At 28.6% G+C, this 13,844-nt stretch overlaps 1 protein-coding gene across 1 annotated transcript; it reads right to left on the bottom strand.

The window, feature by feature from the left end:
• Nucleotides 1–13,584, bottom strand: LOC113364219 (serine/threonine-protein kinase Nek8-like). Its single transcript, XM_026606713.1, has 6 exons — nt 13,404–13,584; nt 11,105–11,195; nt 10,833–11,000; nt 5,303–5,457; nt 4,509–4,659; nt 1–225 (listed from the first exon to the last, which is right to left on the bottom strand). The coding sequence occupies exons 1-6, from the start codon at nt 13,469–13,471 to the stop codon at nt 1–3; spliced, it is 858 nt and encodes a 285-aa protein (XP_026462498.1). The 5' UTR covers nt 13,472–13,584.
• Nucleotides 13,585–13,844: the final 260 nt, after the last annotated feature.

Here is a 13,844-nt window from a genome sequence, read left to right as displayed (position 1 = left end):
TCAACTATGAAAACACCCTTGTAGGTCTTGGAAAGAATGGGAATACGCCTTGAAAACAAGTTGCGCAATTAAGGGATGACATAACAATTGGACAGCACTTGGTCTTAAATCTGGATCAAAACACAACAAACCCTGAATAATATTCCATAAAGGTGTGCTGTATGTACCGGGATCAATAGGAGTTATTTTTGCTTCCATTATTTTCATTACAAGACCAGCCAGTGTCTGAAATTTAAAAAATGATGATAAAAAGTGAAGAATGATCTAAGCTGAATTGTACATCATACTTTTGTTTATATGTTCTATACATTTGTATTTATAGTTATTTTATCACTTCAAAACTATAGTATTGAGAATTTCATATAAATCAATTATGCTAAACATAAACGAAAAGATTGTAGCAAATCGATACTGGCGATACGACTAGCAAGTCGAAATAGACGAAAAAAGAAGAAAACTATTTATCAATTCAAATAAGTTTAGCAATTAGTATAGAATACTTTTTTCGTTTTTAATGGCATTCAGAAGACAGATACTAAGAGCTAACGTGCTGACACTTCTGTGATTATTTTAAGGAAACACGATCCCTGGAACCCAAATACCAGGATCCCGATATGAGAATACCAGTATTCTGATATTACAGGTATTATGTTAAAAATTTATATTATGCATTATGTATTACACATACCGAGCCAAGTATGGCACGATCGACAAGCGACGGTGTCGGTAATATGAAGCAATTGTTTTAATTGTTTATATTTCACGTCTGATACCCAATGAATAGGTCTCGTTTACAAAAATGTTTATGTGTCCACGCGAATCAGACATATCTAATTTGTTATCAATGGTTTATAAAACGTAATATACAAACAAAACAATATGATTTCTTATATTGTATATTCTACCTAGAAACCGTTCATATTCATATTCATATTCATAAGAGTAAGACAGCAACACTAACAAAATATATAAAGAGTGTAGCACAGAAATGAATAATTTGTAATTAAATAAATTAGATTGTCAACCCCCGTAGGGTAAGATATAGTAATCGCAAGAAAATCGAAGAAAATGGTTATATATCTTTACGTTTCAAAGCCATCTGAACATTTTGGCATACCTTCCTTAGGCAAAATTGATGTACGTGTGTGTATGTATGTGCGGATGCAATCTTTTGTCGACGATTTCGAAAATAAAGTTCAATTGATTTGAATGATTAAAAAAAAACATTCGATTTCAATCGATGGGTAGACGTGCTGATTAGTTTTTGGTAGGCTTGCACCGAATATTCAATTACTATTCGGTATTGAGCATATTCGGCACATTTTATAATATTCGGCCGAATACCGAATAGTAACTTACTATTCGGCCAAATACCGAATAGTTAAAATCGAAGGCGCCGTCGCCGCTCAGCGGCTGCGTTGTTGGTGTTGGCGATGGATCTGTATTTAGAAGCGTTTAGTTTACATAATATGATGCGAAGAATTGATCGTTGTAAATATAATAATTTAAATTTTATCGATATTTGAGATTAAAAATGAAGAACTTTTTTCTGAATATTCACAAAAAACTTTATTGTTACATGCTTTTACCATTTAAAAAAAATCATTCAATGGTTACACGCATGTGTAGTATCAATACAATAAAGTCATTCATTATACTTGATCTAAGCATTTCCATAGAAAGAGCTATTAAACAATATTTTTGATTATTTTTTACTTATTTTATTATGATTAGCATTCCTAACATATAAGAAATAATATTGAGTTTATAAAAGAAAACATTAAATGTTTATGAAAGAAAATATTAGAATCGCTTTTTACATAATTTTACCATATATTTCCCTATCACATGTGGTATTCAAGTATATTGGTATTGGCCGAATTGTATAAATGGTGCCAAATATTCCAAATAACAAAGAGTAACCGAATAGTAGTTGCAAGCCTAAACATAAAACTTGAATAAACAATGTAGCGCGTTAGTAATGTAACAATTACTGATAGTAATTACATTAATACAAACGGGCTTAGACAACAAAAACCTGCCGAATAGTTGCTTATTATTCGGTATTCGGTCTCTGGAGCATGCCGAATATTCGGCAAAATGCCGAATATACTGTTCGTTGCAAGCCTGCAAGTTCAGCTTTTTGAAAGAATGAGTGTCTAATTTGAATGATTCAAAAAACATCTTACTTCTATGAACAAAATAGAAAATTGACTTTTGAATGTTTGAAGTTCAATTATATAGTTCAAACGTGTGCCCTCGACATTTTTGACAGTATGGAACAATCGATTTAAATTATTAACTTCCCGTAGGGCAAGTTATAGTAATCGCAAAAAAATCGAAAATGAAAATTTTTATATATCTTTACGTTTCAGAGGTTTCTGAACATTTTGGCATACCTTAGAAAAAATGGATGTATGTGTGTGTGTGTGTGTGTGTGTGTGTGTATGTGTGTGTGTATGTATGTATGTGTGTGTATGTATGTGCGGATACAAATTTTCGTCGACGATTTCGGGAACACGGATCAACCGATTTGAATAATTCAAAAAACATTCGATCCGTATTGATAAGGAGACGTGCTGATTAGTTTTTGGCAAAGGCAGGTCAAGCCGTTCCGAAGATACGGGGCAAAAAGTTCCGAAAACGGTAACTCAGTTTTTAAGAGAACGGAGCGTCCGATTTTAATAATTCAAAAAACATTTTATTTGTATTGACAAGATGAAGAATCGATACAACTTTCATGAAGGTAGGTCCAGCGTTTCGGAGATATAGAGGAAAAAGTAAAAAAATGAGCCATTTGGCGGTCAAAAATGATCATTAGACATATGCACATCAAATTATCAGACATTTTATAGAGATTTTAACAATAAGTATACATTTTGTTAACATTCCTATCGGTTCCGTACCAATGCTTATGCGTTAGACAGCGACGCGGCGCTTACGCGCTTTATATTTTGTCCCTAGGTAGTTAAAGCAGTACGATTGCTTTGAAAAAAAAGTTCAGATCTTCCACAACATGTCAAAATAAAAAAAAAAAAATTTTTTTCAAAAAAAAAAAAAATTTAAAAAAAAATTTTTTTTTAATTTTTTTTTTTTTTTCAAAAAAACTAATTTTTTGTCCAATTTATAGTTTCTCAAAAATCTTATTTTTAAAACTAATTTTTTTTCAAAAATGTTAATCGTTTTAAAAAAAATAATAATTTTTGGTACGGGAAGTTCCAGCAATTTGCCTTAAGGCACGATGCCCTAATTGCCTTAAGACAGAATTCCACTTACAGCTAGTTTAAAAAAACATTCGGTTCTTACTGACCGCAAAACGTTTCGGAGGTAAGGAGCGCAAAAAATGGTAATGCAGTTTTTGAGAAAACGGATCATCTGATTTGAAAAACATTTTGCTTGTGTTGACGGTGTGAAGAAATGCTTTTACAAATATTTTTAAATTTTGAAAAGCATAAAGAGATTGTGATGGATCTGTATGTTTGAAAGGCTTTAGTTTACATGATATGAAGAAATGATTTCTTTATTCTTTATATTACATTAATTTGAACTTTATCGACTTATCGAGATTATAAATGAACACGCAAAGAACTCTTTTCTGTATATTCATACGGTTCCTTATTATTATGTGTTTATGTAATTTAATAGAAGGAATCATTCGACGGTTACACGCATGGGTTGTATGTATTTATATATATATATATATATATATATATATATATATATATATACAATTGCCTTTATTATATTCAATCCATGCATTTTTGAATAAAAAATAGCTATCAAAAGCTCTTTATAGCAGAAAATAAGAACGAACCAATAAGAGTAATATATCACGTCATGATCAAACAAGTGCGTATTATAAAACTTTAAATAAAGTTTTGCTGGACAAAAAAAATAAATAAAAAAGATCAAACAAAGGGTGCAAACTTTCAAGAAATTTCTATAACTGCAATATTGCAGCAAAATATTTATCGGCGCTCGGAAGTATTATTTATTCAAAACTCCTTTTTATAAGAAACTGGAATGATCTACGAAAAAGAGAAGTAAATTACTTCCCAAAAATTGCAGAAAAACTTTTTTCTTCACTATGATCTTCGTAATATGTAATTATAAATGAATATAAATACATATATGTAAAGAATAACTTTATTCTTCATTTTTCGATTTATTTTGCTGCCACATGTTAATTTAGTATTCGGAATTCGGCCAGATAGTATAAATGGTGCTGATTATGCCAAATAAAGAGTAACCGACTAGTCACCCCATCAATGAATAATACTAAAAATATAATAAACAGCTTTTTGCTTTGTTCTTGATTAATAATTTCATGATTTACATTAAAAATGTAAATTATGAAATTATAGTTTAGGAGCCCGTGATTTACTGTATTTTGCAATGAAAATGTAACATAAGTGCATGTATTCAACTAAGTTGATATTTTCCATCAGGGCACTTTTTATTTTACAATAGTTAAATTAATTAATTGAATTAATATGTACACAAATTACCGTTGCATCGAAAGCCTTTCTCAACGTGCACATTTCATATAAAATGCAGCCAATTGCCCACATATCACTTTTGTAGCCATAGGGCTTATTCTGACACAATTCTGGTGACTGATAATATGGTGTTCCAATCACACTAAAGGCTTTACTTTGACTAAAAGAAACAAACTGATTATAGATATTCTACAAATGACGATACATCTTCAGAATTAACACAAATAAAAAAAAAAATTATTTCGAGCAGCTTGAGTGTGGCTCACACACACTATATATATATATATATGACTGTAATTAAATATTCAACTAAAAGCCTTTATCTTTCTTCAAAAAAAAGTATAATTAATTGTTCCATTATTTTATTCGAAGTTTCGACGATAGGGATGGCTCTTCTTCGGGAACTGAAGTAATTCATTTTTTACCTTTGTAACTAAACATTTTTCAAATCAACCACTCAACTGTAATCAAAATACACCAAAAACTAAGTTTAAAAATACATCGAGAAAATATATATTCACCCCAGTGAGTAGTTTCTAATACAAGAGTTTTCAACACATTTTCTTTACTAATTCTAAAAATAAAATGAAGAATCGGTCAAGAAAATGAATTGAATTGTTGAGCGCATGATTTGAAAAATGTTTAGTTATAAAAGTAAAAAGTGAATTCATTTAATTTTAAAATAATTACCCATATCCCCAAAGCACTGAATAATATAATTGAAAAGTGAATAAATATCTTTTTGAAGAAAAAAGAAGACTTTTAGCTCAAAAATTGAAAAATTATAAAATCGCAATAATCACTTCAATAATATTTTTGATATGCCAAAATCTCCAATCTTCACCACTAGACCCGCTGATAAAAATATATTTTCACATTTCAAGTCCCGATGTAAAATTCCCTTACTATGAATGTATTGGACACCCATTGCAATTTGGCTTAGAATATGCAGTACCTCCTGTAAGACATTTTATTTTTATTATTAACATAATATAAATTTTTGAAATACATTTATTATATCAAACTTAAAAAATTTCATTGGACTATCCAGATTCGAATTTCGGTTACTAATTTTACTTACCTTTTGTTTGAAATATATTTTTTGTACTTGAATATCTTTTTGGATTAGAATTTTTTTTTCTCTTTATATCTTTGCACCTATTTCGTCATAAAACATCAACAAATATTTTGGTAGTATTTAGAATGTCTAAATTAGAAAATGCAATACCGATATACCGAAAAACTGGTATACCGCCTAATTTTTTGGCGGTATTAGTAGCGGTATTTACCTTAAAATTACTTTAAAATTACCTTAAAATTACCGGCACTAGTTGGTACATATTACACTCGAGATTAAATTTCTCGGAACAAATTGATCTTTAATTTTCGTAATCGCTTGAACAGATATATCTTTAGGTGGTTCTATTATATAAACAAATGACAAAGTATTATCTCAACTCGTCATTAAACTGATTATTGCTTTCCAAAGGACTTCATATCGTGTTACAATAAATAGAATCTGATTGATAGATATTGATGTTCCTGTTATATTAAAATGAAACGGTTTTATAAAGTAACATTTGCGCCAAAATGTTTTATTTCATAAATAGTCACAATCAACAAAATAAAGATTTACTATCAGTAATTGTTTTATTACTAACGCTACATGTTTATACAAGTTTTATGCCTAGGCTTGCACCACTATTCGGCTACTCCTAGTTATTTGGAATATTTGGCACCATTTATAATATTCGGCCGAATACCGAATACTCGAATACAATATGTGATAGGAAAATAAATAGCAAAATCAAGAAAAAAACGATTCTTTACATATATGTAAATGTATTTCCAATTATTTCTTTCATAAATTCAATATTATTTCTCATATATTAGGAATGCTAATCATAATAAAATAAATAAAAAATGATTAAAAATATTGTTTGTATATTTTGCGATAAAGTGCCAATAATAGCTCTTTTATTTGGAAATGCTTAGATGAATGGCCTTATTGTATTGATACAACATATGCGTGTAACCATTAAATGATTCATATTAAATAATATAAATATGTAACAATAAAGCATCTTGTGAATATTCAGAAAAAAGTTTTTTGCGTGTCCATCGATGTCACAAGATGTCATCGATAAAGTTTAAATTATTATATATACAATAACAAAATCATTTATTCATATCAAATTACATAAACTAAACACTTCCAAATACAGATCCACCACGAGCTCTTTATCGCATATAAAATAAAATACCAACAATGCTGTCGCTGAGCGGCGGAGGCGCCTTTGATTTTAACTATTCGGTATTCGGCCGAATAGTAAAAAAGGTGTCGAATATGCCGAATACCGAATAGTAAACGAATATTGGGTGCAAGCTTAGTTATAAACTATCTTGATAAGGTATCGGATCTTTAATTATGGAAACACGTCCATACCCTTTGCAAGGTACCTAATTTCCTATCAAAAACTTTTGTATTTTCAGCTTTTAACATCAAATCTTTTTTATTTTTGCAAAAATACTCTTTATGCAAACCATTTATAAACTATGTACAGTTTGTGCGCAAAAAGAAATATTTGTACAATGGGAAAATGGGAGAGGTGGACAACTTTATATAAATTTTTTTTTTTAAGTAAAATTTGTTCTTTATTATAAGGTGAGGAAAATATGAATTAAAATTTAGTAAGAAAAACACTAACTGACGTAAAGCGTGATGAAGAATTATTCGATTACTAAAATGGCTATTGTGAAATATTTTAATTCCGCCTTATAATTATTAAAATTAAAAGAAAATTGATTCCAAGATTTAAAACAAAAATAGTTTTTTGAAGTAAAAAAAGTTTCATGTATTTACTTTGAAAATATAGAACATTAAAATAAATAAAATTGGACCCTTGGAAAAAAATGTTAGGGATAGACAACTTTTGATAAAAACAAATAGTATTTTGAAGTAAAAAGAAATTAACCCCATTATTTAAAAAAAAGTTTTACGGTTGAACCAATAAAAATAAATTGATTTTTAAAGTAAACACTGTTTTTATTTAAAAAACTGAACTAAAATTATGTAAAAATATTCAATAACTGAACGCGGGATAAAAATATATTTGTTTTTGTTTTATTGTACTTAGCAAACTATACACAAAGTACATTCAGCTATTTTACAGATATATTTATTTGACAGCGTGAGAAGGATCGCTATTCTGCGATAGCACCTTCTTAGATATTATGTGTTTTGTTGTAGTAAATCATTGCAGATTCTGTTTTGTGACGCTTTGGCGGTAAAGACTTGAGCAGGTCACACGGGATAAAAAATGACCGAATTAACAAAATGGCTATAAAAATAGGGATTGGTGATAAAAAGTTAAAAATTCAGAGTTGTATGTATATTTAATTCCACATTTAAAAAAATAACAAAAAATCGTCTAAACAAAGCATCGAAGGGTGAACAACTCTTATCAATTAGGGGTATGAAAAATTGATAGTAGCCGATTTTCAGACCTTCTGAATATGAATATAAAATTTGGTAAAAATCGGTAAAACCGATTCGGAGAAGTACGGGAACGAACATTGTGACGCGGAAATTTTATGCATTTACTCGTATATATATATAAAATAAAATATAAGTGAATTATCTATATAGCCCTAATAAAATTTCTGCAAGAAGTTATATGAATTATCTAAATTCAAATAACTATTTTATAGTACAAGATATTTTTGCGGGGTTTGTTCGTAGGTAAGCGGTTAAGAGCGACGAGACTTGATTCAGAGGTCCCGGGTTTGATACCCACTTCGAGCAGCCTGATGTCAGGCAGCAATAAAAATATTCACCCTATTACAGAAATTATAATAATATATCATACAGAGATGTGACAACTGTTTGGGTTGCCATTTGTCATACAGACTAGTCAAAATCAGCAGAACAGCTTATGTGGCTATTATAGGTTGTGATTGCTGTTAAAAAAATAACAAAAAAAGACATTTTTGCATTAATATTTTGCTTTGGTCATTGTAGAGGTTGTAGCAAATATAAACAAATAATTGGTAATATTTTACCAACATCACAATAGCCATACAATAGCGTTTACGAAAGGAGAATTATTTTGAATATAATACCATTTCTATTGTTTGAGATTTGTTTTAAACACTCATAATTTTACAATGAGAAATATGAACTATATTTATCTAAAACAAAAGAAAGGAACAATTCGTTCACCAACTCCGGTCCTTTTACCATTATCAAACTATATGACAATTCTTAACTTAGTACAAAGCTACGAAAAAAAAAACAAAATAAAAATTCAATTTTTTGAATTTTCCTTTTTTGAGCAAATAAATCAGATTCCCAAACAATTTTTAAACTTTTGAAAACGTGACCTGTGGACACCCAAAAAATTGGCAACTTCTCTGAAAAGGGGTAAAAAAATCAAGTTTTTGAAAAAAAAAATATTTAAGTAAGCCAGCAAAAAAATTGGGTATTTTCAAAATTGAAATTTTTTTAAATTGGCAAAATTGGAAATTTTCCAATGCGTGAAAATCTATAATGGGTAAAACTTTTACAAAAAATAATAGCACCACTCGACATAAAAAAAAATCACTGATAACGATAGTAAATAGTTATAGTATGTTACGATAGTAAATAGTTATAGTAAGTTATAGTAATCGCAAAAACATCAAAAATGAAAATTTTTATATATCTTTACGTTTGAAAGATTTCTGAATATTTTGGCATACCTTAGAAAAAATTGATGTATGTGCGTGTGTGTGTATGTGTGTGTGTGCGGATACAAATTTTCGTCGACGATTTCGGGAACACCGATCAACCCATTTGAGTAATTCAAAAAACATTAGATTCGCATTGATTAGAAAACGTGCTGAATAGTTTTTGGCGAAGGCAGGTCTAGCCGTTCTGAAGTTATGGGGCAAAAAGTGCCAAAAATGGTAACTCAGTTTTTAAGAGAACGCAGTGTCCGATTTTAAAAATTCAAAAAACATCAAGACTTTCAAAAAAATTTAAAGTTTCAAATAATTTTCGGAATTTTTCATAAAAAAAATAAATTTTGAAAAATTAAAAACAAAAATGATTTCTTACAAAAATTTGAGAATATTTCGATAATTTCAAAAAAAAACATCGAATATTTTCAAAAATTTTCAAATTAAATTTCAAAATATATGTGACCCACACTAGGAAATTGACATAGCTGGCGGGTGTTGCTTAAGAACTAAGGTAATTAGGGGCTGACACTATAGTTTTATACTTCAAAAATTTAATTAAACTTATACTACATTAAGCAGAAACCAACAAACTTTATTTTTTACTTATATTACACATTTCGTGACGTTTAAAAGCTGCATATTATGAAGAATATGAATTTTTCAACTTTTCAAACGGCAATATCTCAAAAACGGTGATTCTAACTAAAAAAATTAATAATAACAATTTCATAGAGAATTTTATATTAAATAAACCTATCTAACATAATTTTTTAAAAAGTTTATGGTTTCGGCGGAAAATGGCAATAATTAGATTTTTGCATCTTTGACCTTGAATAAAAAAAATCGCAGATGTCGGATCGATTGGGACTTTTGACATTTCATTTGTAATGGCCTATTTAACATCTGTACCAAATTTCAGCTCTATGCGAATTATTCCTAACTAAAAACTTAATTTGACTGGGGTAACATAGACGACGAGTAAAAGCATTTTTAGGCAAAATGTATTGTTTTGATTAACTTTTAATCTTGACGATGTATATACAAATTCTCGATCAAATTTTTATCAGCACTGTCTATAAGTTCGGCTTTGCGCGGACGAAAAACTTGTCAAATAAAATGTTGTAAAAGTAATGAAACAAATATATTTGCATTAAGTGTACATTGAAAAAAGATTGAAAGACGTTCTGCATAAATATTTGATTTTATTTGTTTTTTTCTTATAATTTCTTTTCGAAATTATATAAAAATAAATTTAGTTGAAACTTCATGAAAATTTCTTTACTTTATAAACTTCAAATCAATCATCTGAACTAAATAATAAAACAGATAACTTTTTAATTGTAAGTCAACTTGACCGCAAGCGGTAGGTATAGGTATACAGATGTACATAAATTGTCGGTAGGGTAAGTGTTAAATGAAATAATTATTGATATCCATCAGATAATCTCTATGCAAACAATGCGGCGATATGTAATATGATAAAAAAATAAACAATATTACAATGGTTGTTATCGACTATATTTTTGTCCTGATGCTTAGTGGTTGTATATGCAAGTGAATCATACCTAAAGAATTAAATACATTTAAATATTAGTATGTATATCATATTACCATTTCAGGCAGTTTTATTGTTTTCGACGTTAAATAACTGCTCAGTGTCCCTTTAGAAGCATATTCCATTACAATAAAAACAGAATGATCATTATAAAATGTCTCATGATATCCAATTATATTGGGATGTGATAATTTTGCTAAAATCACTATTTCGTTTTTAACACTCTAAAAATATTTTTTAAATCATTTATTAATACATATATATATATATATATATATATATATATATATATATTTAAATTATACAAACAGACAAGAATATTTTATACCTCAAAGCTCACGTGATCTGAAAAATTCACACAAATTTCCTTCACAACTACCGTTTCAGAATCTTTCAATCGTTTGCATTTGTACACAGTCCTAAAAAGTACAAAAACCAAATTATTCTATATAAATTACGATAGTTATAAAATATAAATCTACCAAAAACTTTCGCATCAAAGATTTTGTAATGATGGAATTTTTGTAGTTAATTGATATTTGTTAAATACATACACAAATTCAATTCTACATTGAACAATATAGGTATAATAAATTATGTTTTGCACTGCAAAAACACACAATATACCATTATAGATTATAATGATATTCATTAGATTAGATTTAGGTATGGCATTTCAAAAATAATACTATAATTTGAATATTGGTGTGGCCCATCCTCAGTGTATACAAACTTTTATTCAAACAATTAACGTGTACAATCTATAACTATACTGTTACAAGTTTCTTTATTTACTTTATTTTATTATTAAAAATTGTTTGTTTCATGACTAGGTTTTTATATTAATTAGGGCTTCTCAAAATATATGTTTTTTTGAAATTTGTATGCAATGAAGATGGGCCAAACTATAAGACTCGAAACGTATATTTTAATTATAATAAATATATATTATTGTATAATGAAATTGACAAATGATATGTAATTATAAAATATGAAATTTGTTTTCATAATCTCTCGTACCAGACGCCCCTACCTGACTGAAAAAATATACAATCTTCAAGCAACTAGGTGCGGCGTACGATATTATTGCACATATTAATAAATTTGTTTGGTATGAATTTGTGAACATTGAAGAACATTTATAATAATCTCTAAATTTATTTTCTGCAGTATGTTTAAGTTAACCCTTTCGGTGCGCCTGGTACACATATGTACCACCAAGTTCGAAAATTTCTAGACAGTTGAATTTATGAATTGACGTTATGTAAGTGTTTAGCTGTGATATAAAACACATATGGCCCATAAAACAGCATTTCGTTTAGAACCAGTCACGTTTTATTTTTTGTCCGCCCAGACCTTGGTCTAACCGTTGTACTTTTTGTTGTTACACATTTGGACCAACCGTCCTATAAAAACAATAATTTTTTTTTTACTGGAACTTATGTGTACCACTAATCTAATTCAGTAATGAATTCAAAATGTGTGAAATAAAGTTACATTTTACCTACTTTACCGCGCTTCTTGTCCGCTGTAATTACTAACAATTACCGAAAAACGCAAGCAGTTATTATATTTTATTGAAAATAGTATAATTTTTGCAACACTTGCAAATACCTTTAATATTCCTCGAACATTTCGTTACGGTACGGGAAGTTCCAGCAATTTGCCTTAAGGCACGATGCCATATACACCTCACTAGTTGATTATTGTTTTAACAAATATCACACATAAAAACATCACACAAACAAATCTATTTTTTGAAGACCGTCCCTTTCGGGATAAAATATTGATATTGATACTGATAAAATTTATATTAAAGCGATTTCCAAAAGGCATATCGCGTTGATACTATTGTCGTATGTATATGTTTCTGTTTTTTTTTATTAAAATTTGCTTTACGAATAGCTCGGTCGTTTCACCGTATTTAGAAAACAAAAAATCACATAATAAAAAAGAGTAAAAACTACTTCGAAAATAACTAATAGTAAATTTCGAAAAAACAATGCTATCTTATCACTACATAGATTTATTCTTAAGAATAAGCAACTTTTTTTAACTCGCGGGCCGCATTTAATTTTTAAAATTTAATCGCGGGCCGCACAATTATTTACAAAGCTTGATATATACTAATGAACATAATATAAACATTAAATCAAAAATGTAAATATTTATAAATCAATGCAACAAGCAAATAATACATTATAATTAATTTATTGGTAAAAGAAAATTGATGACATAAATAAAATTTTAGTTTAAAAATTCTCGGAGGCCGCTGCAAAATGTTTTAGTTTTAATGCATACTGAGTCATTATGTATACAAATAGCCTCTTGCATAAAATCGCAAAAAAATATGTCGTAAAATACATTACGAAACTCATCAATAATTTTCAATATAATAGTAAAAGAAAACATGTAAATACGACAATATCGAATGTACATAAATAAATAAATCCCCACTGTAAAGTTTATAAATTGTTAAGTAGTATATTATTAGTAGTATATATTATTATCTCTTTGTTAACTAGTTATTTTTACATACATATATGCACCTTAGAAACTAAAATTAATATATAATTGTAAAAAAAAAAATTAAAATAGTTTAATAACGCAACTATTTTTATTATTACCCGTAAGTTCCTCTACCAATTTGCTGCACTAATCGATAATTAGAAAATTTATGTACATTCAAGGCCATAACTGCGTTTAAGAATAAGAACGAAACTAAAAATTTATTAAAATGTCACTTAAAATGGTGTAAAAGTCATTTACTCAGTGTTGACTGATCGCAATTCGAATTTGATCTCAACGACTTGCTTGCTTTTAATCGTTTGTTTCGTATGTTGGCAACACATTGGCAGTGAAGTGTAATGCGCTTCACTCGTGTAAACAGATCGTTGCGATGGCTGATGACACGTCGGTGTAAGCTACGTTCACAATCAATGCCATTACTTATTATGTACTTGTTTAGTCATCGATTTTTTATTTGTTGAAGATTGTATTCTGTATGTATATATGTATATATAATTCATAATGCACTTCGTATTTATAAAATATTTTTCAAAAAAGGT

Source organism: Ctenocephalides felis, unplaced genomic scaffold (assembly GCF_003426905.1).
Source record: "Ctenocephalides felis isolate EL2017-DRISC unplaced genomic scaffold, ASM342690v1 CF-g0.4_SCAFFOLD_00392, whole genome shotgun sequence".
In the NCBI taxonomy this organism is placed as follows: domain Eukaryota; kingdom Metazoa; phylum Arthropoda; class Insecta; order Siphonaptera; family Pulicidae; genus Ctenocephalides; species Ctenocephalides felis.
Note: the sequence above shows the minus strand (reverse complement) of the source record. Positions and strands in the feature narration are given on the sequence as shown.

What these genes read in the sequence shown, in the direction of transcription:
- LOC113364219 (XM_026606713.1), bottom strand. Translation starts at nt 13,471, where the DNA reads ATGGCCTTGAATGTACATAAATTTTCTAATTATCGATTAGTGCAGCAA. An exon ending in CAGATCACGTGAGCTTTGAG is followed by an intron (nt 11,001 to 11,104) that starts GTATAAAATATT and finishes AAATATTTTTAG; the next exon opens with AGTGTTAAAAACGAAATAGT. An exon ending in GAAAGGCTTTCGATGCAACG is followed by an intron (nt 226 to 4,508) that starts GTAATTTGTGTA and finishes TTTAAATTTCAG; the next exon opens with ACACTGGCTGGTCTTGTAAT.